Source organism: Tetrao urogallus, assembly GCF_951394365.1.
Source record: "Tetrao urogallus genome assembly, chromosome: 2".
NCBI classification, from domain to species: domain Eukaryota; kingdom Metazoa; phylum Chordata; class Aves; order Galliformes; family Phasianidae; genus Tetrao; species Tetrao urogallus.
This window is the reverse complement of record NC_136814.1, coordinates 37,969,848-37,995,701: the sequence shown is the minus strand read 5'-3', so window position 1 is coordinate 37,995,701 and position 25,854 is coordinate 37,969,848. Positions and strand designations below refer to the sequence as shown.

The 25,854-nt window shown below is 40.7% G+C and overlaps 1 protein-coding gene across 1 annotated transcript; it reads left to right on the top strand.

The window, feature by feature from the left end:
* Positions 1–481: 481 nt before the first annotated feature.
* On the top strand, positions 482–25,668 carry KCNK1 (potassium two pore domain channel subfamily K member 1; the record flags this gene model as incomplete). Its single annotated transcript, XM_079532851.1, has 3 exons — positions 482–836; positions 22,333–22,728; positions 25,409–25,668. 3 exons carry the CDS (start codon positions 482–484, stop codon positions 25,666–25,668), a joined length of 1,011 nt encoding a protein of 336 aa, XP_079388977.1.
* Between the last annotated feature and the right edge of the window lie 186 nt (positions 25,669–25,854).

Genomic DNA, 25,854 nt, shown 5'->3' with positions numbered 1-25,854 from the left:
GGAGGCCATCAGCTCCTGCCGCCAGAGCTACTTGGTGAACCCATCGCGCAGGTGAACAGCTCCGCGTCCTGCTTCAGAGTGGCAGCTCTGTGGCATCACCCCCTCCTGCTTTGCTGAGCGGAGGGAAAGCTTTCGCTGGCGTCCGCGTTCCAAAGGGAGGCGGGGGGATCTCCCGCACTCCTGCGTACAAAGGGGAGGAGGATACGCGCCCTGCCCGGCTTCCCCGGCCGCCCCGCCCCAGCGGGTTGGACCGGGACTCCCGCCCAGCGTCCTCCCGGGAACGCCGACAGAGGCAGGGCGCGGGTAGGCCGTCCCGTCCCGCCCGGCGCGCCGGCGGCTGTCGGTTGGGCGGCCCCGGGCGCGCTACCTGCGCGGCGCCGCCACGTGAGCGCCACATCAGCGCCGCTCCGCGCGCTCCGAGCCGGCAGGCGCAGCAACTGCAGGCGGCAGCGGCCGCGCTCCCGCTCGGCGGCCCGGGAAGATGCTGCAGTCGCTGGCGGGCAGCTCCTGCGTGCGGCTCGTAGAGCAGCACCGCTCCGCCTGGTGCTTCGCCCTGCTGGTGCTGGGCTACCTGCTCTACCTAGTGTTCGGCGCCGTCGTCTTCTCCTCGGTGGAGCTGCCCTACGAGGACCTGCTGCGGCAGGAGCTGGGCAAGCTGAAGCAGCGCTTCCTGGTGGAGCACGCGTGCCTGTCGGAGCAGCAGCTGGAGCAGTTCCTGCTGCGGGTGCTGGAGGCCAGCAACTACGGCGTCTCGGTGCTCAGCAACGCCTCGGGCAACTGGAACTGGGACTTCACCTCCTCGCTCTTCTTCGCCAGCACCGTGCTCTCCACCACGGGTAAGGCGGCGGCGGGCCCGACACCGCGCGGCGCCGGAGGCCTCACCGAGCGGGGCTCCTCTCGGGGCCCCTCTCGCCGCGGGGAGCGGGGCGGCCTCTCGGGAACCCGCGGGGCCGCGGCCGGGCCGGGGCCTTGCGGCGGGAGGGGAATCGCCGAGCAGGCCGCCCCCGGCCGCGGGCGGAGCGACCGAGGCAGGGCGAGCCGAGGCGTCGTTCGTTTGGCTGTGGAAAAAACAACGGCTGGGTGGGTGCCTGGAAAGAGCGCGTCTTTAATTCGCTGAGCCTCCGTGTCTGAGCGCGCTGCCCTGCCGCACCTGGAAGCTGCGCTCGGCCGGCCGGTACCGCCGGCACAGCCAGCACCGGGGCGTCTGCTGCTCCGCCAGAGATCCGACGTTCTGCCTTTCTGTCAGTCTGAATGTAGCCCTCTGGTTCTGTGGGTCAGCGTCGAATTTGGAGCATCTCGCAATGGAGGCAAGAAGAGACTCTTGTGTGCCTTGCACAGAGTCGGGGTGCAGAGGCTCTGAGTTGATCTCATTGATGTAACTTTCATCTCACCTGCCCTTGGCTTCAGGAGGGCGTCGGGCTGCCTTGTGACGGTCATAGCAAAGAGGCGCCCGCAAATGGCTGTAGGGCAGAGCAGGGGACATTCGAGCCGCGCCTGATTTCCCAGGAGCTGCAGAATTCTCCTGTGTAAGAAGTGTCTCTGATGAATTAGTGGTGCCTCCCACAGACATCTACACTGATGTCCCTGTGCATGCTAAATTATTAAAAATGAAGCTGTATTTTTAAGTCCGCCCTACTAAGCACCGAGAGCAAAAGTATTGACTTTGCTCAGTCCTCAAAGAGGCAGGCAGTGTGCCAGGTTTACTCCTCCCCTTCCCCCTAGGAAGGTGCTTTTGGAAATCCAGCCAGATGCCCATCTTACAACTTCTCGTTGCTTTTAGAAGCACTTATTATGGACTCAGCCTCTTTTGCATTTCTTTCAGTCTGAACTGAGGGGAAATACCTAGCTGTTAAATGACGGTGTTTTGGTTTGTGGCAGTTTCTTGGTGTGTGGGTTGATTGTTGTTATTTTTTTTTTTCCCTTTACTGTCCGTGTTGGCTTAATGTTACATAATGCTCACTTGGTTCCAGATAGCAGGTTCATTGGTATTTTGAAAATCTTGAGTCAACATTCCTTTAGCCAAAGTTTTTGTAAGCACTTATTTTTCAAAACAGTTGTCTTTCAGGTATGGGTGTAATGGTCAGCCTCCCTGAGAAGAATGAGTTCAGGCTTTTATGCTGGGAAGCTGAACTGTGAAAACCTGAACAATTGAGTTCCTCACTAAAATCAGTAGCAGAAGCTCTTTGATTAAGAAGAGCTTCAAAAATTTACCTAAAAGTTGTCCAGAGTGCTGCCCTTCCAGAGATCCAAGCCTTGGCAGTCAGGTGGTACTATACAAAATATGCCATGTTTTTTCCATTGCTCCAAAATGATCGCTCACACTACTAATGCAAACTTAATCAGCTGATACCAGTAATGGCATTGACTGTTTTGCGGTGTAGCTGATTTTAGCATTGCCTGAATTATTGGAACAAGCATTAACTTTTTTTTTTTTTTTTTTTTAAGCCACTGAGTATACAGATCAGGTTGTCTGCTTATTACAGAGAGTTTTTATTTAACAGAAAGGTGAAAAGTTTTTTGACAGATGCAATTCTGCTGGTCCCAACTGATGGTACCATGTTTTTAGGCTAGGAGAGGCAATATGAAATCACAAGGAGCATTTGGAGGATGTTCCTTAGGTTCAGCTGATGGAATTTGCCATTCGTCATGTGAACAAATGCATATAAAACGCATAGGGAAAGTTTGATCTCAGCACCCCGAACTCCACTTCTTGTTCCCTCCCTTTCATTTTATGTGCACTGGCTTCATCCTAACTAGAAAAAAAGCCTTGAAAAAGATGATAAAGCCAGTTAAGAATTTTGGAATATTCTTCAATGGATGCCATTTGTAAAATAAAAACAGTAAGGTAATTATTACTTGGAAGAAATTCGTACAGGCTGTGTGTGCAGACTGCCCCAAGACAGCCACAAACTGCAACACATCCCTGCTGTGGGCTGGGGGTGAAGGTTCAGCAGGCTGTAGCAGTGACTGCGTTGAAACCACGTCTGTTTGCTCTTGTATGTAAAAATACAAACTTTATGATAGTTTAAACTTGGTTATCTCTGTCTCCAGTGGAAAACTGAGGCTTCCTTGTGTTGCCCCTGTGTGTAGCACTTGTGGATCATTTAAATACCTATGATAAATTGCAGCTACTCACCAGGGTGGAGATGCTAAACTTTGGGAGGGAACTTCATTTCTCTTATAGGAGTAACTAGTTACTTAGCAACAGCACTCACAGGAAAATGTGGTTTGCTCAAGATGCTGTAGGAGACAAAGCTAGATTGTGCAGCAGTGTGTGGTGGAATGTTCTTTATGCTGGAGCCTCAGTAAGGAAAGTGAAAGAAATGAAGAGGTGAGTCGGAGAAAGATGCCAAGGCGGGGTTACTTTTCAATGTGCTGACTGTTTGGATGTTGATTTAGGACGTAAGGAAACCACATTCTTTTCCCTCCTTTGGTTGGAGGAATTTGAACACGAACTCCTGGAGAATGGCTTAATGTTAGCTGGCACTGGAGAAACAGCCATAGCTGTTTGCTGTAGCTGTTTGCTGTAGCTGTCTCCTTACAGATTGGTCTGGAGGTGGTCCTAAAATCACAGAATGGCCAGGGTTGGAAGGGACCTCAAGGATCATGAATCTCCAACCCTTCCAGAATCAGGCGTGATGTCCAGTCCCACCTCATAGCTTCAGTAATCATGCACAGAGTGAAGGAGTCATTCTGTCTGCCTGTGTGTCTGCTCTCCTCTTGGGGTACATTTCCATTTTTACTGACTGCAGAGCAGCTCCAGACTTGCCACTGCCCTATTTCAGTCCACCCCCAGAGTGCTTTCATTTGGGGCACAGGAGAGTTTTAAGGTGAGGTTTGCTTTATGCTCTTCTCAGGACAAAGATTTGAACTAATGGTTTTCTCCTCTCTTGAGGAAAAAGAGAGAAAACAGCTTCATAAGACATACAGTGCTAGTCTGTAAGAGAAAACAAGACAAATAGGATGTAATAAGGTAGAAGGTAGATTGGATGCTTTGTGTCACAATCCCTGTCTTAGAATGCATGGCAACATTAAACAAAGTTGAAACAACTTCAAATTTAAAACTATTAGATAAGGGACTTAAGTTTAAGAAAACAAAACAAAAAACCTCCAACTCATCAGCCTGTCTGAGATTGAGGCAGATAAGTCACTTACATGACTATTTCCAAAATGCCAGTATTTGTAAAAATTAATGACAGCAAACATTTTGAGAAGGAAATATCCTTTTCTTAATGCTTCAGGATGTGAGTTGCTTTTTACTTACCAGAGGTGATAGTTCCAGCCAATAGCCTGGTGGCATTACCTCTTGTATGCCTGAGACAAAGCCCTTGTTCTCTATTGACATAGAAGGTAGCAGAGAGGATATCCGGGTCTGTCTTCTCATGCAGGCTTGTAATTGCAGGTGTCTCATGTGACCACGGCCATCGGTTTGTACTTGTTGAAATAAAGGGTGGCAACCCTAGCTCTAATCCAGTGTTTATAATTTGCAGGCCAATGAGTAGTACAGGCTAAATCCTGGCAGAAACCAGAGAAGCTATGGAATAGCATTACTGCTTTGTTGTTCGGAGCAGTGGTGGCTGGTGATGGATGGAGTGCTGCCCTTACCTGCTCTGTCCTCACTTCTGCATCCCGCTGTGCTGCCTGCCTTGCTCTCATCTCAGTGGTGTGGAGCTACTCCAGCAGCTCTCCACACTGGAAGGACTATTGTTGCTGCCTCTCTCATCCTTCTGTATTAGGTCTAAGGTCATTTTTTCTCTTCTGGAAGAAAAAAAAAAAAATGAATGAAGCAGTCCATTGAACCTAGTTTGATACACAGTGTAACTGGGGTCAGGACTGAGTTGATGATGTTCTATCCTGGGCTTGTTAATTGACTCCTTTTGTAAATGTTAATTTTGTTACTTCTCTATTTCTGATGTGTTAAAATTATTTGCAGTTTCTCACAGATAGATAATGTGGCTTCTAATTTCCCTCTTATTATTTCTAATTATTACTCTGATCGGTTTTATTTTCTCCTCTGATACTTATGTCTTGAAAGGAAGAGTAATCTCTTCAAAAATCTGCCTTTTGTTAAAAAGTTTGTAATCCTTTTGCAAAGTTGGAGATTTTATTGTCATTCTGCTGACATCTCCAAATTGAATCCTAAGCTAAAACTTACACACACCTTCAGAACAGGACTTCTAATGTGTATACAGTTAATAACCAAATCCTGCAGTTCCTAGCCATTACTGAATGCGATTTTCACTTCCACATGTATATAACTCAAAATAGCCATTTTCTAAAATCTATAGTTTTTTCAGTCTGTTGGCTGTTTTTTGTTCTCTGTTTCATTTTTGATCCACTGTGTCATTTTAATCATCTGTACTTTTCCTTATAGAAGAACATCACAATCCCAGAGAAATTCCTGGTTGAACCCCTGCTCCATGTTAATTATAAAGTAGGCTACAAGCTGCTAAACCATACAAAGACCACAATGTTTCCTGGCATGTACAGAAATGAAATCTTCTCAATTTGAGAAAGATTGGCATACCTGAGCAATTTCAGGAGTAGAAAGTAGCAATAACTTTTTTTTTCCTAGAATTAGCTGCCTAAATTCCAGTTGTGTTTCTGGACCTGACTTCAGCTGCTTAAAGGTTACAGTATTCGTACAGTGTTTAGTTCCAATTCTAGAGTAGTTACTGGTGATGACCCTGTGGTCTGCTGCTTTTCCACCTGAGAACCTAGCAAAAATCTTTTGTAAGATTGCATTTCTCAAAGGACAAAGAGGTAATGTAATTAAAAACTGGAAAAGAAAGAAAGAAAGAAAGAAATGAAGGAAAGGTTTTCTAGTGGCTTTGCTTCAGAGAAGTATTGGAGTGGCTTTTTCAAGAACACATGAATTTTCTTTCCACTGGAAAGAAGGTGTGCATTCCTCTCTGAAAACAGAGAATGAAAACTTGGAGAAAACCCTCATATCAATCCAAGTGGTTCCCCAGCCACCACTAAAGCACGGATGTGAAACTGGTGAGTTTTCCTGCTGATGATCGTCAGTGTTACCATGGCTCTCAACTGATTTTCATACCAGTAGCTTAAGTTTCAGAAAGTATCACAGTACCTCCGAGGCTTCAGAGAAATAAAGATGTGGAAGCAATGAGAGTGCTTAAGTAGTGCTTCCTGACAGCAGCAGGGGAGTGAGGCTGGGCTGGGAAACAGGTTTCACCAGCAGAACAGACCAACCCAGTAGTCTCCACACCACTATTTAGCATGAGAGAAAGCAGGGCGATGTCCTCCACCAAACTTGCATGTTGTGTACCAGCAGAAACTTTAATAGCAGTTTCCTTCTCTTAAAAATCATGAGTCTGGGCTGGTGTTAAGCTAACAGAGAGTAGAGACTTTGTGCATCTTTTTACTGTCCTCTATTACAGTGCAAGAGTGTGTCTTAGTTTCAGGGAAAGGAAGTACTGAAATGACAGGGTTGAGTAATATGTTGTACAATGAAAAAAGGCACTAATTATTATTATTTTTTTGTAAGCAGAAACTTAATCTCAAGAATAGATGAATGTAACTTCAGGGTTCTGACTTTTACAAATGAAAATGAAAATTAACATCAGGAAGCACTTATATTTTGGAACTTTGTTTCTTTGTTGTACTTGCTATATGACATTGCTGACTGTTATGCTGAGGTGAGTATAAAAGGAGTCGTTTTCTAAATCAATACAAAAATATTTTATTTAGATGTTGAATATTTTTCAGCGTTTACAGTAAAGGAACTGCATGCAGTTGGAATTGATGTGGTAGTATGCCATTAAAATAGAAAGCTACGCATCTGATTCAGCTTAAATATTTTCTGCAGCATTGGTAGAAGCTATTTGCCAGGTTTTTCTTAAAGAAACACGCAGTGAGGGTAAAAGCATGAGCACAGGGTTTGTCTTTCGTACCTTTGAGAGAGAAAAGTAGTTTGATCTACAGAAAACTTCCCAATTGCTAAGCCTGTGAGAATTCTAGCACAAGTGCATGTCTGGTTTTGAATCTTCCTTTCCTAAATGTGCCTAAATGTGACTCACCTGGTGTCCTGAAGCTAAGTGACGTACAGAATTGCAGGGCAAAAGCCTTCTGTGTCGAGGAAAAAGGAAGCAGCCAAACAACAGTGATTGTAAAATTTACTGTTTTACAAAGTTGTTCTTCCTTTTTGTTACGTGCATGTGTTGAATACTTACTGTAATTGGTTTAAAATGCAATATGATTTCACAGCAAGAAGATGAAAAAGTGATGGAAGACTAAAGATGATGGTAGTGCTGAATTGAGTGGGACTTATGTATGCTTTTATCTTAAAGCTTGTATTGAATTATCTCTTACGTGACAGTTGGACTTTTACTTTGTTATTTTAAACCTACAAGGAACACATTTTAAAATATGATTGCCAGGCTCAGACATTGCAACATACAATGCATAGTAGTGCCAAAGTCCAGAGGCAAGCTAGAGTGGGTGCTTTCCTTTGTTTATTATATAGTTTGAAAAGGGTTTTGTTCCTTCAGAGTCACCAAATGCAAAGGCAAGGCTAATACTATAATTTTGCCTGTTCCCCTGTAGTAAGTAGGCTGAGTTCATAGGAGTCATGGCCTTAAAGCTGTAGTGGAAAGCAACAACTGTGCGTACAAATCTTTATGTGTAACTTCATAAAAGGCTGAGAAAAGCCATGAAGATTTCTTGTTGTATTGAACATTAACATGAAAAGGCCATGAGATCTCTACTCTCTGAATTATTTAAGTAGCTGTTAACCAACCATACACTGTACAAGAAAGGGATAAGTTTTTCCTGTTGAAGCCTACACAAATGAGAAAACTGTCAAACTGTAGAACTATCATTTCTCCTAGAATTTTGGAATCTTCAGGCTGTATGATCTACTGGGCAATTAAATTTTAAATAGTTTGCAGCATGTCTTGTAACATATTTTTATGGCCTAACTTTACTATACTGCTGTCTCAGTATTCCAAGATGGCTAAGATTCAAAGATGTGTTGTTACTGTTTGAAAGATGTCGCTACAGAGAAGTGTTAGAATGATGCATGGAACAAATGTAGAATGCTGTCAATCATCTGAATGGTTGGCATTTGGTAATGAAGCTCTGTTATATAACAGATGGTAATGCCCATAGGTGAGTTAAACAATGTCCTTTGAAAAATCCTCTCCCCCATTACTGTAACTCCCATTAGGCAAGCAAACAGTGTGCAGAAATGTCTGATGTTGTGTTCTGTCAATCAGCAATTCACGTTGATAAGAAAAGAGAAAATCTGAGGAAGGACAAGTTCCTGCCCTACTTTGTTATGAAGTTATTTATTTATATTCCGCCTATCTATAGTGCAAAAATCTCTTAGTCAGACCTTTCAGTGCAGCTGTTTGTACTAATTGAAACAATTGCGTGTTCAGGTCAAGCTTTCTGGGGTAATTGCCATCTGACAGTTTTGCACGCGGCTTAGAGGAAAATGTCATTCACATATTGTTACTAGTAATGGAGCTCACCCAAAACTAGGAACTCTCTTAACATCATTAACAGATTTTTGAGTTCCAGATTTTACCCTTGCATTATACCGTGTTTGTAGATTTCAAGAGGGAGAGGGTGATAATCTCTGATGTTTCTGAACCATCTTCTGTCAGTAGATACTGAAGCATTTGCATCCAAGTACTGCTTTACTTTCTGGAGCACTTTCATTATGTTCCGTGTCTTATGTGATAGAGTGGCACTTCTGTATGCATTCTGCAAAAGGATGAAGTAAGGCAAAGAGGAGAAAAGACATTTGTGAAAGACTGTGTAGGAGTGATCGGGATAGGAGCATGTGATGTTGCCTTGCAGTTCTTTGTTCCTGGGCCACGCTCCTTTACTGTAACCTGATTTTTTTTTTTTTCCATCTTGCAAATACACTTCCTCATGACGTCATTTTCTTGCTTTGGATGGTTGTGGGGTTTGTTGCTGTTGTTACTGGTTTTTGGCAGTTATACTTTTCCTCTTCAGTAGTAGTAGTAGTGAAAACTGCAGGTACTTGAACAAGGACTTAAAAACTCCATATCAGTCTGTAATACGTACTTCCATATTTTTTTTCAATGGAGACTGCAGAAGTATTGCCACTCCCAGCTAGGAGGTTGTACCGTTGTGTACTCAGTGCAGATAACAAGACTGTTATCAGCTAATACAGCCCAGATAACTTTTCAGGTGCATGAGTAGCCTTTGTGGGAAGAAGGTACAGTTTGCTCAGCTTTAGTCTGCTGATTGCCTGTCCTTATTCATAGCAAAGTGTTTGTTCAGGATGTGTCACGTCCTGTCCGTGAAGAAAGGGAGGATTCACTAATCCTCCTGGTTAGATTAAGGTAAAACAGTATTCAAGATCCATACAGAAGAGGAAAAAAGATAAATTTTAATAGGAGACTTCTGCAAAACAGGTATCCTGCATGCGTTGGCCTTCCCACAATTCTATCTACCTAAGCTGTTGGATTTGATAGGAAATTCAAATAAGCCTTGCATTACTTAATAACTATGAAAGAGAGAGGAAAAGGAGAAAGAGAAATAAAGGCAGACAGAAAGATAACCAGGTTTGGATCCAGTGCCTGGCCTGCCACCATGGTGCTCCACGTGATGTAGAACCGAGAAGGGCAACAGCAGCAAAAAAGAGAGAGCAGGCCAGCCTCCCCCACCTCATACCCCTAGTTATAGCATCAATGCAGAGAGGGAAGGGATGGTCTCCTCAAGCTTCTATTTGGAATTGTAGTTGGCTCCAGTCTCTGCCAAGTCTGGAACAGCGGCCACCAGCCAAACCAAAAAGGTAACACCAGGCCCAGTTCAGTGACTGAATGCTTCTCAGGTTGTTGTTCTGGGCTGTTCCAAGAGTCATTGAGACATCAGCTTAGTTGTGCTCGGACTCATCCTTTATGAGGATGAAATAAAATCAAATATGCTGAGCTGTGTAACAACTCTGCTGCTGGAAGGAGCGCAGCTTGGACTCCTGTCTGCCACCCTCTGGCCCTACCTTATTCTCTGTGCTAGGTCTATTGCTTCCTGGACCATGGAGAGTTAGCCGAGTCAGCTTATCAGCCTAGGAAAAAAAAGTAATCACTTTCTGCAGGATTACTTAGTTCTGAGTTGCTGCATTTAGATAAGCTACAACTTGTGCAATAGGGGTAGACCCACAAAGGGAAAAGATTTTCTTCCTCAGCAGGACATCTTAGATTAAATCAGGTGCCTCATGTAACAATTTGGTGAAAGTGTGAAAAGAATCCAAAGCGTGCAGCTAAATTGACAGCAGATGTAAGAAAGGGGCCAGCAACCTAAGAAAGTGTTTCCTGTACTGATGATGCATCAGACAATTGCTGACTGCGCCTTGTGAAGAAGCATTATTTCAAGCAAGATTAAAATGATAGCTAGCAAAACTGAAAAAATTTTACAGGGCTCCTCTCTTTGTTAAAACAAGTGCCATCACTGAAGTATTTCTACACCCTGACAGGAATCTATCTGCTGTACCTGAGATGCATGGATCTTGAGGGAAGCTGTATTTTTTCCCACTAGATAATTAGTATTATATGATAAATTTCATCATATTTGAAACTAATAGGGAACTAATGCAGTCATGCTACTCTGTTTAGTTACTCTTTATAAATCCTGATCATTGACGATTATAAGAAACCAGGATGTGTTCCTAGGGCCAGATGCTTGCAAAGAAATACTTCCCTTGGTAAGATGTGCGAACTGTCAATTTACACTTTGCTGACCTGGGCTCTTCAGTGCCAGGCCTTTATTTTGGGATTACCAGCCGGTTTATCACCTTCTCCTCCCCACAATGTACAGAGGTCTGAGAGCTCCTGCTTACAGCATCCCACTTCCCTTAGTCATGGGTTGCATCAGTCTAGCCTTTTTCTTGTTGGCCATTTGCAAATGCACTGATAGAAGGGGGCTGAGTGGTTGCTAGGCAGATTCACATGCACATGTAACTTTAAGATACTGGGACTTAAGGAAATGAGATCTGAAGTCTGTTACTGTAGTTGCAAGAATTTCCAAAGATGTCAAATATCTGACCAAGAGGCATTTTGCTAGCAAACTAAAGAAACATCGTTTTAAAATAAATTACCATTAGTCTGAACAGGCAGTTTGGTGTTTGATGGTGATTGAAGTTGCTCTGTTCATATCTTTATATTTTTGTCCAAATGTCTTGTATCTGTAGTTTGCCTTTCTCAATGCTACGTTGCTATTTATTTCTAAATAATTTCTAGTTGAACAAAGCTATCTATGCTTCTTCACCATAGCATGTGCAACTACAGTGCTGTTCTTTCCTTTTGCTTTCCTCTTACTTGTTGGTAGCACATAAACAGCAGTGATAATCCTGGGTATCCCGATTTTAGTCTGACTAATTGAGTTTATGGCTGCAGTTGGTGTTTGCTATTATGGGCTGTTCTAAGCATGTGAATTATCCAATATTCAATATTTGTAGAATTTGCTTACAGTTCAGTGGCTTAGCTCTCATGACAGCTGAAGTATTTTCTTTATTTTGTAGTGTGTCTTTATGTTTTGAACATAAAGTGGTGAGTATATCCAGCTAGACTGTATGCAGATAGCAGAGTACTGTCAAACATCACGTTTAGGACTGTGATTTAAAATAAGCCATCTCATCTGAGAAATATTTCAATTTGGCCCTTTTGTAAACTGTTTATTTTAATTTTAGAAGCTGTGTTAACTTCAAGTTAGAAATAAATATTCCAGATGAAACATACCTTCCGTGAAAGTGGAGATTGATGCAGTTTAGTTCTCTATATTTTGGTCAGTTGATTCACTGATTGCTGCTGCTCATGTTGATTTGCTTCTTTTTTTGCTCTTTGTGTTTTTGAATTCTTCACATTTCTAAGAAGTAGCTATTAAAACTGCAGGTAAAGGATTTATTTATGTGCCAATGCATTGTCACATCTGATTGGTTTGAGTTTGAAATATTGAGGCATCTTGTGAAGATATGTAAGTAGTGCGTGACTTTCTCTGCCAAATGAGGGAGCTGGTGCTAGTCATTTTCCTGAGTTCCACATATCAAATAAGCTGCAAGATTAGAAGTATAAATTCCTGTTCCCCATTGTATTTAGTAGATAACACTCTCTTCCGTGTGAGGTTGCATTTTAATGGAAATATGCTGCTTACGGATTTGTTTTCAACTTCCCAGCATGAAATTGCTTAATTTTCATTGCTGCATGATAATTCTTTACTGCTCACAATGCCAGTTTCATTCACTGTTTTCATGCTCTGTTCTTCCTGATGGTGCAATAAAGCAATTTTTGTTCCAGAGTAGAGGTGGGAAGCATACTAATATGCAGCTGGTTGTTTCTTTTTATTCCCAGATGATAGGAAGAACAACTGTGGCTCATTTCAGTGCAAGAAATGATAACTTAGCAAAGCTAGATAGGTATTCTTCACTAATTAGATGTGATGAAAGTACTGCAGTAAGTGCCACTGCAACACATTCAAAGCTTTTGACACCTCCCAAGATAAATTCAGGATGGTACCAGGTGCTCATTATCAATTTTTAGAAGCCCCTTGCCAGTAAGCAGCACTAGACTCGTTCTTTTCAAGCTGAATACTGTACTGCACAGGTGCTGGGCTCAGCAGTGGCAGCTGGCACATCCCTGTAGTATAGCACGCGTAAACAGTGTCTTTCAGATGTTGGAAGACTGAAGTAGTTGATAGAATTTTAAATCCCATTTCAGGAAAATTAGAGGAGGTGGGGAAAGAGAAAATTGCAGCATGAAATGAAACCACGGTTCCAGACGTTTTCTGAGACAGAAGCAGCTCCCTCTTTTGCTAGTCTCTTCAGAATGTGTGTATCTTCACAGGTTCACTGCCACTTAAATGCTAAGTACATTCCTAAGCTACTGAAATGAATTTTTCTGTAGGTGTCATTGTTGCAGACTGCCATATCTAAGGATGAAATCTGGAAGTATTACTGTTGTTCAAGGTATATCACTTACGCTGTAGTCAAGGCGAATGTATCACAATGATTTTGCCAAATTACCACATGAAATGGGAAGATCACTGTCATGTACAAAGTAGTGACTAAATCTATTCAGTAACATCGCATTCTCTGTTTTGCGAAAGCATTTTCCATGTTAAGATTTATTTATCTTTCCTCCACACTGAACATTCTGGGCTGTGAATCCCAGGAAGAACTGCAGAAAGGTTTGTACCTTTTTCAATACTTCAGAATTGATGTTGAAGTTCTTAAGCTTTTTAATAAACCTGTTTCTTTGCTTTTTTTTAATCTTGGCAATCAGTCGCTTTAAAAACCCATGATCGTAATATGCAATATTATGTTGCAATATATAATATATATATATAATGTAGTACGCACGTGTGCAATATTGCTGCACGAGTGTTGTTAAACCTAGCAGAGCAAAAACCCTTAACAAAAGATAAGTGCAAAACCTCGCTTCATTTTCTAACATTCACAGAACTACAAGTAGATGTTCCTTTCTAAAATCCATTCACATTTCTCTTTTATCAAATTTTAGTTTCTGAGGCAGTTTTTCTATTAGGAAAAATGCATAATAAAGTAGTCTGGTAGGAGGGAGGGGGTACTTCGGAACAGATTTTTCTACCATCTGTTGCCTAGCAGGCAGGTAAGCTAATGAAACAATAACTGGAATTCTCTTTGCTGAATTCTCTGAGTAGCCCTCAGGAAGTCTAACCTTGCTTTTGACCTGTTGGTGTTGTCTTTTACTCAGCAGACTTTTGTCATTTTTGTATTCCTCTTCCCCCCTCATTGAATTATGAAGCTGAGATTTCAGGGGAACTCTTGATTCAAGATGCATGTTGCATTACTTATGCTCAATGACTGCTAGTGGCACTTTTAAAAATGTGATGCTCTGGTTTTGGATAAATATTTCTGGCAATGTGCTGTTATTGAGAGCTGGGAGGAAGGCAAACACCAACAGAATTCTGGTTTGATTGCATTTTACCCTTATAGGGTCTTAAATCCAGAAGAACACTAAGAGGAACCAAATCCCAGTATACGTATATAGTATATACAGTATAAAATATATATAATATATTTATGTACTTCAGGTTTTAAAACAACCTTAGTAAGTTTTGCTGCTGTTGTTTTTAACTAGCAAGCGCAGCAATGCCTGCATATCTTTTGACTGTCATCTGTAATAGAATTGAAGCCTGAATGCTCTGACACATCGATTTAGCAGCCTTGTCTGCTGAATACACTCATGTATCCAGTCTTTGCTTCTGTCTTGAGCACTGTGTACACATAGAACATGGAGTCCTTAATGGCACATTTCTCCACAAAACATGGTTGAAGCTATCAGGACTCTGTCCAGCCCCCACAAACCTCACATTGGGCTCAAGGTTTAGCATGCTGTTGGAGAATTTTCACAATTAATGGTTTTGTAGGAACTGGGTAGCTTACAGTAGGATTTAAAAAGAGCTGATTTTGTGTTCACACATGGCAAATGGGAAAGCTCTACCAGCTGAGCGTCTGGAGAACTCAAGCTTATCCTATAGAGCATGTGTCCTTTCTAATGGCATGTTTAATAGCCCTGGAAATTGAGCCTTGCGTAGTTTCAAGCAGCAGGCCCTTTTGTAGGGGCAAGCAATCTGCTTTTGTTTAGACTGTTTGAGGGTCCTCTTGGGCTGCTGATGAGTGCTTTACTCAGATGTAATGTATCCAGGCAGGATTAGGGAGATCCTGTATCAGGCTGCGACATGAAAGAATGCTCTCATTTTTCACGTAAAGTTATTACCTTTTGAACTGTGTTTCTCTCTAACCCTGAACTGAAAAGAAATGTTACTTCACCAGCCACTCACCAATAATCATCTGGGGTGTGGAAGGGACTTACTAATTTCTGTACTTGATTTTTTTTTTTGGCTTTATTTGGCTTGTGTAGTGAAACTACCATTTGCACAGCTCTGGTAGAACTCATTTTCCTGTGCAGCATTGTGCTGAGTACTTCCTTATAGCCACTGGTGTGTGACTAGTTCATCATTATAACTGTACAGCAGTGATGGTAATATTTTCCACTACATTAAATAGAAACTATAGGTAATAACTGGCTAAAACAATAGTCACAGTAAATGATCAAAATATTACTAGCCATTCAGAGTGCCCATCCAGCTGTAATCTTTGCATTGGCACGCATGATATGATGAGTGAGACATGGAGTGAACCATGTGGTGGAAAAAAGTGTAGAATTAGGCTAGAATTAAGGAAGTATTAGTGTTTGTTTGGGTTGACTTAGTTATGTCTAGTTTCCTTCCAGATTATGGAGTGTCCTTGTATTTTCTTGAGCGACCTGTGGTTCAGGTAGCCCCATGGAATGTTAATACTGTCATCACTGATCTTCCATCTGTATGAGTCGTCATGGCAATTCAGAAACTATTTATAAATGAAGGTATTTCCTATGAAAACTGGAGCCTATCAGAGTAAAGGAAGCATTTCTCATATAGGAGCTGCACTTTTAAACTGCTCTGCCAGGGGCCTGCTGAATGTGAGTGCAGGAGGTGATGCTGCAGAGGTACTTTTAAGTTAATTTTCAAACCTTTTGAAGGCTGCTGCAGTCTACCAGATTTCCTAGCCCTGTGTGGGTACTTCTGCAGTAGTGCCTTGGTTCAGGTCAGGAGTGTGCTGCTGAACCAAGTCTCCTGATCGTTCCCACTGGTGGAATGCACCATGGACAGGCCTTGGAGCATGCAAACTGGATTTCTCTTCAGTGGAACAAAGCAGAAGGAGGCAACATTGAAGAGCTATGAAGTGCACCTCAACTGCTAAAATGGGCATCCAGTCTCTGTGAAAAAAGTAAAGCAAATCTGATGTAATGACCTTAGGCCTATGCAATCAGTTATTCTGCTGTACAGATCCACATCTACTGTGCTAATGCAAACAAAGTGGCTATGCAAGTCTTACCTTTTTTCCACCTTTATTTCTTCCATTGCTATACTTGATATTCCTATAGTTAAAGTAATACATTCTGGACAGGACTTGGCATATACTCGATGCTTTAGATAGTAGGATCAAATGTTTTTGTTTTGTTTTGTAAAATTTAGATGAAAAATTTAAAATAAGATCTCAGCTCTTGTTGCACAACCAAGCTATTTTCTTATTTTAAAGGACTAGTTTTGTCAACAAGTGAAACACAAAAGATTTCCTTTTTCATGACATCTTGTTATTTCTCCTGCTGCCTCTGGGTATCAAAATTGTCAAAATTTAAATAGAAAATTACCATTCCTAAGTATATAATTTTCAAAGGCCCCCCCTGCACTCGCTGCAGCTTTTCTCTTGGTGATTGAAATGGTAATAGGGTAGTTGTACTGCTTAATATTATGTCACTTGTACTTAATTGAAAAAAAATGTTTTTAACATGCACTGCTGTATTACTATTTTGTGGATAGAGACACAGCTAACTCAAGGGTGGAGTACTGCAAAGCTATTTTTCATCAATCCTCAATAATGTTTTTTTCCCTAGTTTGTATGAATATGTTAAATTTTCATTTCTACTTGGTAGAAAAGATTAATAATAATTCATATGAAAGTCTGTCAGAATTTGGAGACAGAAACAAAAGGATATTTGTGTTTTATTGTTACTTGTTCTGAATATTTACAGTGGCACAGTTCCTCTTGATGCATAATTGATATAGGAAAGAAAATAAAAGGACTTGGAAAGACATGCACATGGCACAATTTTGGTTTCCCATCTGGAGTATTTCATGGTATGTATGGTGATGTAGGGCAGTCTTAATATCATCCAGGCTAATGGTGTCTTGGGCTGCGTGAGGAGTGTTGCCAGCAGATGGAGGGAGGTGATCCTTCTCAATGCTCAGCACTGGTGAGACCACACTTGAAGTTTTGTGCCCTGTTCTGGGCTTCCCAGCATATGAGAGACACGGGGCCACAAAAATGATGATGGGACTTCAGCATCCCCTCCCATCAAGAAAATCTGGGGCTGTTTAGCCTGGAGAAGAGGACACTTAGAGGGATCTAATCAGTGGTTGTAAATACATGAAGAGAGAGTGCTAAGTGGACAGAGCCAGACTCTGTTGGAGCAGATGGACCCAGAAGTCCCCTCCAACCACAGCCTGTGATTCTGATTCTGTGAGAATGTATGAAAAAATGTGAGGCTGATTTTGAGATGGGGAGCTTAGAAGTTCTTCTCCAAAAGGGAATTGTAATATGCACATGCTGTTGTTTTTCTCTCCCATACTGCGCCATTTAATGATGATCTCCATTACTATGTTTTGTGGGTTTTTTTGTTTTATTTCTCAAAATTGCTCTTTAAGTGTTTTTCTCATTGATGACTGCTACTTTAAAAATGGGAAAAAAAGGGAGGTAGGTTAAATAGTGATGATGCTGGTATAGACTCTGTCTCACAGTGCTCACTATAATCATTCCTTTTCCACTGTGTTTCTAGTGTGATAATAGGTATCTTTCTTACTGTTTTTATTTTGAATAGTTATTTGTATGTTGAGTTCCAAATGCTTACAACATACATTTAAAAATATAATTATTCATATATTATTTTTTTAAAAACTGACTAATTTTAATGTAATTTTTTGCTGCAAAGTATTTATTTCATCGAGGTAATTTCCCAACAGAAGCATTATCTTGTGCAAAGATCAAGCTCAATAAAACCTCATGCAGACTAAACTATTCACATAGGATTGCTGTGCTTTCTGAAAATGGGTGTGTTATGTGTCAGTAGATCAGTGTGTCTGTGTTTAGGCTGACCCATGGCATGTTAGTAGGACAGGAATTAAACAGGAGTGTTTTTTTGCCAGCAGTGATACAAACCCTTTGGCGGTTCAATACCAAATGTAAGATCATAAAGCAAATATTTTATCACAATGTTATTTACCTATGTATGGGGAATATTCCTTGCTCTCCTTCAGACATTTTCCACAGTTTTATTCATCAGCATCCCCTCTTCCTGAAATCTGTGGGCAGAGTTTCTAGATCTGTTTCTTTCTTTCCTATTCCTTCCTGTGTAAGAGCAGATGTGGTAATCTTTATATACTTTCCAAGATATAAATGCTTTGATGTACAACTGTTCTGGTAGAAATTAGTTTTGAAGCCACCTTTAAATGTAGGTACCATTATATCCATGTCATTGGGTTGATACCTTTGATTCAGATGATCCTTACAGCCACGCAAGTGACTTACACAATCTTATTACAAAACTCACTGCGTTCAATGCCATTTCCACCTTTCTTGGTGCAGAAGGCAACATTAATGAGCTCATTATATGAACCAGTTCTTTCTGAGCTAACTCCAGACTCAGCTGGCAGGACAGTGGTTCTGAGGAATTAATAGTTTTCGGCATTGACGCAGTAGAAGATGGTTTCAGAAGGAACTGAAGCTGTGTACAGTCAGTCAGTACAGAGATGCATGTCAGTATGTTGGAGTCTCTTTGCTTTGGAAGAAACCTGTGTAATTTCACAGTGAAATTGTAACTTGTAATTGGCAAAATAGAATTCTCTTTTCTGAGAAGTGATGAGGTGCAAAATCATTATGGGAAAGATGTAGTTTTTATGATTAACTTAATTGTTTGAATACTTTTTATCGCTTTTGTTCTAGAGACGTTGGAGGGATGTATCGTTGGAGGGAGCTGGAGCAGCACTAAATCAAATCACTACAGCTGGGGAGTTTTAAATCACCCTTAATGCTGCTGTGTGAGCAAGGACTTAATGATTTCCTTTATGACAAAACTGTCTTAAGCAGTTTCTGCCACGCCCTTCGTCGCCTTCCTAATTAGGCTGCTGCAGCTGCTTGAGGACTGCACCATAAGCTTTGATTAGAGAAACGAACTAAGTTTCAAGCAAATTGTCTCCTCACTTTCCCTCATTTTTTTGACCCAGGTCACTTAATCAGTTCGGTTTACAGCATGTCTTCCTCCTCCCAGTGCACACAAATTCAGTTCCATTAGTGGCTCAACTGAGGAGGCAGCGAAAATGTGATGCAAATGGATTTCCTTTGTTTAAAAATGCCCACCATAAAAGGGATTTTCTTCTCCTTCTTCTGTCCCGGCTGGACATCGGAGTTCTCAGACTCGTTTAAAGAAACTCAACTGTGACCTCTTGATTTTTTTCCTTCTGCTTTTTTTTCAAACAACTTTTAAATGTCGTCTTCTAGTTGTTTTAAAGTGTCTCAAACTTCTGAGTGAAAGTTCTGAAAAGTCCTTTCTAGCAGAAGCACAGCACTACTGATTTGCGCTTTTTTTAATCTATGAACCAGTTTTTGCCTATTTTTCCAGTCCTTCAAATTCTTTTTCCCATCTGTGATACAAAGGAGAGAGGTTTACATCTGATGGTGTGCTAAGAAGTTGTTAACTACCTGCTTATGTATTCATCCCTAAAGTTGTTCACTTGTTTTTCCCAATGCATGGCTGATAGAAGTAGAAAAGGCAAAATACCTTTCCCAGGAGATAATTTGAGTCTGAGTAGATGGTTTGGCATGTATAGATCTGCTGCATAATGTAGTGTTTCTTTCATTCTGTGTAGTAGGTGTTTGTTGTCTGCTAATTTTATTGAGCACGTACTTGACCTGTATGACTGTCTGCAACAAAGTCAATATAAAAAGGTTAAAGCATATTAAATTATTTTTTAAAATAAGAAATTTTGTAGAATAGAGGGTCATTCAAAACTACATCCAAGCACGTAGAGATGTTTTGTATATTTGTGTAAACTCACAACAGCTGAAGTTCTCCAAGTCATAAGAGTTAAAATTTTTTAAGGAGACTTTTTCCAATACACAGACATAACTGAAAACCAGACATGCACATCTTGAGAAGTTTTGCTCTTTGTATGAACAATCAAGTAAAAGTCCGTGTCAGGATGCTGAACTAGATGGAGTGTTGATCTTATTTAATATGGCATATACTGCTGGTCTTGTATGCATTTCTGTGTGAGTTTTCTGGAAGGAATGATGCTTCTAACTTACGAATAGTCAATAGAAGGAGTTAGGTATAAATAATATTCTTTAAACTCAGTGTCACTTTGCTGTGTTTTGGCAGCTTTTCTGAAAGTTTGGTTTTTCAAAGGTCTGTGTTTTTAAGGAAGTGATTGTAGTCTGATGTTCAGATTATACATAAGAAATTACAGCCCATCATAAATCTTAGACTCTGTCTTGATAATCGGTGTGCCAGTTCTCAGAGATGCTACGTGGGCAGGTTAACTCTTGTCCCCCAAAGTAATTCCATTCAACTCCTCTCTGACAGACTAAATATAATCAGTGTAATAAAGAGAATGTAAGTAATTCTGTCTTCGTGAGGTTCCTTTGTCATAACAAAAGTTTTAGGATTTTATAAAAATAAAAATGTTTTAGGATTGCAGTTGTTAAGGCTTCTGAATGTTAAAGATTTTGCTGAGAAGGCAAATGGGCATATGTTTTATTATCTGCGTAGAACCAGTGCATGCTATGAACTTTATAGAAGGATCATAGAAAGCCATTTCTCTGAAGAAGTAACGGTGCAAGGAAGCAACAAAAAGATGCAGAAATGGCTAAAAGCAGGCATGAATATAAGAGAAAGATTAAACAAACAGAGAAAAAAGAAGAAAAAAAAACAGTGGGGGAAAATGGTTAGTTCTTGAAGTAGATGACTGAAGCAGCTGAAGGAGCTGGGATTGTTCAGTCTGGGGAAGAGGAGGCTCAGGGAAACCTTATTGCTCTCTATAACTACCTGAATGAAGGTTGTAGTGAGCTGGGGGTCAGCCTCTTCTCTTGTGTAACCAGTGATAGAACTAGAGGGCAGCCTCTTCTCTCGTGTAACCAGTGATAGAACTAGAGGGATTGGCTTCAAGCTGCACCGGGGAAGATTTAGGCTGGACGTTAGGAAATACTACTTTTCTGAAAAAGTGGTCAGGCACTGGAATGGGCTGCCCAGGGAGGTGGTGGAGTCACCGACCCTGAAGGTGTTCAAGGAGCATTTGGATTTTGTGTTGAGGGACATGGTTTAGTGAGTACTGTTGGTGATAGGTGGATGGTTGGACTGGATGATCTTGAAGGTCTTTTTCAATCTTGGTAATTTTGTGATTCCGTCACAAGGAATGTTCCTCAAAAGCCTTTTTTGGGATGAGTGCTGTTCAATTATATTAACGTGTTCGTAGATGAGCTAGAAAAGAGACTAAAGACACAAAATTAAGGTTGTAAGGATGGAAAAACCACTGGGCAACTAGATCATAAAATAGCACTGGAAAGTGAGTAGGATAAAATGTTAAATGAAATACATAACAAATGCCATCATTTACATATGAAGTTATGGGATCTGCTTTGATGAATACTGGAACATCTCTGAGGGGCCTGAGGTGTTGATGGAGAAGGCCAAGCAAATGTCAGCTCAGCACTTACTCATAGTCAAAAACAGTTTAGATGTCCAGCGTTTCTAGGGATGGAGTAGAACAGAAAGTGGAAGCTTTACTGTTCTTTTTTGCACCCATGATTTGCACTTAAAACCAGGCTGAGCACGTTTGATGGCATAGCTGCTAGCGCTGTGTACAGGTGTAATTGTACCACACATTTGTGGAATTGAGATGTGCCTTGATTGCCTTGTAAAAAACCAAACAACAACAACAAAAAACAGTGGATACATTCCAGGCTGGATGTGGCTGTGGGCAGCCTGGTCTAGTGGTTGGTGACCCTGCACATAGCAGGGCAGTTGAAACTAGATGATCTTTCTTCAACCAAGGCAATTCTATGATTCTGTGATTCCTGCACTTGAAACAAATGATTGTTGGTATTTGTAGCACAAACAACAAGGCAGAAATCCAGCCACAGTGGTTGGATCCCCTGAGTTTTCCTGTGAAAATCTTTGCTCTGCTTGTAATGCTGGATGCTTTATTATCTAAACAGTTCTTGGCAGTATGGAAGCGTACAGTCTGGAGTGTTGATTTAAATGCTTTAAGTCCAATTTCAATGTTTTTCACATAAGGACTTAGAGCATTTTACTACTATGTAGATCTAGGAATGCTTTTCTGGAGTATGAATGATTCTTCTTGACAAGGTGAGTAAAAGAAGTTGCTGCATCACTTGGTAAAACTAAGCAAAAAGGTCAGTAGGAAAACCCAGAATTAAGCAGTTTTCCTGCTGTAGGTTTCCTGCTGTTGAGTACATGTTACATTTTTCTTAAAAATAAGCATTGATATAGTTACTTTTACCATTTTGAAATACAAGAATATTTTTGGATTTTGATTTCCTTCTTGTCAGTACTTAGAGTCCATTTACCTGCGTAAGCCAGGTCAGCAGATCCCATCGCTATTCTTTATTTCACGCAGTATATCTAATATGAAATGGATACATGAAGTCTAAGCTTTGACTCAGCCTGTTTTCCCTCTGCTTTATTCTAGGTTATGGACATACAGTGCCTTTATCTGATGGAGGGAAGGCCTTCTGCATCATCTACTCAGTCATCGGGATCCCCTTTACGCTGCTTTTCCTGACAGCAGTGGTACAGCGCATCATTGTTTACGTCACCAGGCGACCTGTACTCTATTTCCACATTCGCTGGGGTTTCTCCAAGCAGATTGTTGCCATCATCCACGCTGTGGTCCTTGGGTTCATCACTGTCTCATGCTTTTTCTTTATCCCAGCAGCAATTTTTTCTGTTCTGGAAGATGACTGGAATTTTTTGGAGTCTTTTTACTTTTGTTTCATTTCCCTGAGCACTATTGGCCTAGGAGACTATGTGCCAGGAGAAGGCTACAATCAAAAATTCCGAGAGCTGTATAAAATTGGAATTACATGTAAGTGTTCAAGCTAACCAGTTACCTAAGAGACACTTTATTAAAAATTAAAAAAAAATAGGTATTATTTGTCTCTTCCAGAGTTGGTGATTGTTTTGTGAGCTGTCAGCTTGCAAACTGGGTGTTGTTGGTAACTATGCAATGTTGCAGCTGAAGGCAACTATAGGCAACTGTGCTTTAAATAGTCAGTTTCCTAGTTAAGAAAGGAGAATCTGAAAACAAAACTCTGTTGTGCTAAAACATATCTACATACTCTTTTATTAATAATAGCAAAAAAATGTTCATGTTACTGTTATGAAAATGGATAGGAGCGTGTGGAGCTAAGATTACACAGAGCATCACAGAGTCAGAAAATGATCCTTGTAGCCCAAGGTCATCCTGTAAGGTGAGATGACTGGCAGACAGAGATAAAGGAGGAATGGGAAATGGACAGAAGAGCAAAATTTCTTACTCCAGTTGTAACATAAGCTAGCTGTAGCTGGCTTTAGGACATATCATTTGTCAAAGTAATACAAATAGAGTGAAATGATGATACAGCAAGACTTTGAATGTTAAATTATAATTGCTTAATTAGGTCTGACACAGAGCAGTGGCACAGTGATCAGTGATTAGATGAAAAAGTAGAACCAAGAAAGTGATCTCTGTGTTGACGTTCTGAATGAATGTTTCTGATCTGGCTTCAGTCTGCACAGTCCTGGTTCAGCAGAGGCACTCATTGAAAGATTTAAGTAGCCAAAACAGCAAGCCATCCTGTCAGGTCCGTGTCTTAGGCTACCATGTCTTTATCTGGACTCCCATACGTGATCCAGTAATCATAATGTAGTCAAAGTGTCCATTAGCATGGTTTTGTGTTTTGCATTCCTGGAAACAAGTCCTTGAACTAGCCAAAACTTAACATGAAACTACTGAGATTCCACAAGGCCGAGTGCAAGGTGTTGCACTTGGGTCAGGGCAATCCAACCTATGTGTACAGACTGGGAGAAGGACTTGAAGGTTCTGGTGGATGAAAAGCCAGACCTGAGCCTGCAGTGTGCTCTTGCAGCCTGAAAGGCCAACAATATCCTGGGCTGCATCAAAAGAGGGGGGAACAGCAGGAAGAGAGAGGTGATTGTCACCCTCTGCATTTGTGAGGCCCCATCTGGAGTGCAATATTTGGGTCATTTCAGATTTTTTCATTTCCCCATCCTGTTTATGTTTCCGGCAGTAGCTTTTAAGCTTTTTTACCCTGCTGATCTCCAGAGTTAACCTGGTGATGCTAAATGATTGAGTAGTAAAAGTCATGCGTAATAAATACATTGTAAAAATTCTGAAACCTTAAAAACTGTAAGATGACATTTGGGATTAATTTTTTTTTTTAACCTGAAAAGTCAAGTTTTCTTTTTCAGTACATAGACAACTTTTCAGTTTCAAGCTTTAGAATGCTTAGAAAACAAATAGAAAGAAATTCTAAATGGAAAAAGTAGCCAATAGGCAAAGTGATGTATTTCTAATTTGAAACAAAATAATCCAAGGTCGTAACTTTTGAATTAGCCTTTCTTCTCTCATGTAAACAAGTCATGGAACAAAACACAATGTGTAAAATATTTTTCTCTTTCTGAACCTAAATTTTCTTCCAAGAAAAGTTGTGGAGTCCCAGATCTGAAAACTCTTAATGATTACTACAGGCTTTCCAAGGAAAATGCAGGTGTCCTAAATGAAGTGTTGGATTACTTGGACAGTGTTTCAGAGATGATTAAAAGTTCTCATTGCAGATTTATAGATGCCTTCTAATTGGCATAGCTTTGTTATTTCCTCCCTGTGCTAATGCATACATTCCATTTGAATTCATGAGATAAAGATTAAAAACAGTTCATATATTTTAGCTATAGTGTTGATTTAGATCAGCGCTTGGTATTGCAGTATTGATTTAACAGTGCTCCTGGAAGAGAGAAGGAAATGTTATTTTTAGTGAATAATCTGCAACTGCTTGTAAAATATTTATGCCTTTTGGTAACAGAGCATTGTCCATGCGTAGATTGTAGTAATTAATCTGTGTTGATCTTTCAGCACATTTAATATTCAGCCTTTGGATGAGCATGTTTTATTAATAATTATACACTTCTGCTTGATTTACTCATTGAAATGATAAATTATTCAAGTTGTCATGATCCTTGATACGTTGTAATGATGAGTTGCAAGGATCTAATGAAGCATTGGGATTAAGAAATGCTCATTTTAATGCCTTTACTCCAATTCAGTTACACATTTTGTGTGAAAAACAAAAGAGCATAATGAGCTGCTAGTCATATGGAACCCTGATTCTAAAGGTCTCAGTCTGAGAGTTAAAAAATATTTTGAGAGTGTGTAATCAATAAGCTTGTTAAGTTAAATTTTAAGATTCCAGTTCATTAAATGCTTTTACATACTTTTCTCTGGTACAGTTGCAACAGATTCTAAACCACTACTGTTACTTTTTAAAAATTATTATGTGGAGTCTTGTTGACTGTAGAATGCAAGAGAGCAGGGGCTGGATTTGACAGCCCAAACTGGGTCAGTGAGAAGATTAACATAATATTCAGAGATGGCAGGGATGGAATATATGGAGGAAGATACAGGGTTAAAAGTGTTCAAGCCCCACTCAATTTGATAACAATTACAGCCTTTTTTTTTTTTTTTTTTTTTTTTTTCCTTTTGTACCCAGGTTACCTCTTGCTGGGCCTCATTGCGATGTTGGTGGTTCTTGAGACATTCTGTGAACTCCATGAGCTCAAAAAGTTTAGGAAGCTGTTTTATGTGAAGAAGGACAAGGAAGAGGACCACGTGCATATAATGGAACATGACCAGCTCTCTTTCTCCTCTATCTCAGACCAAGCAGCCTCCATGAAGGACGATCAGAAGGCAAACGAGCCTTTTGTGACTTCCCAGTCCCCAACTTCCAATGACAGCTCTCTAAACAATTAATACAGGGGCATCCACAACATTGTTTTGGTGCATATATGCTACTTACTATAAGAAATAGAATGTATCTTTTATTTTCCTGAAAATATTGAAGCTGGAAGACTGTGCTATTTTAAACAAAGATTCATCACTTCTAACATAGGAAGGACTTCTGGGGAAAAGTGTGGGAGCCACCCTGGGAATAGGGAA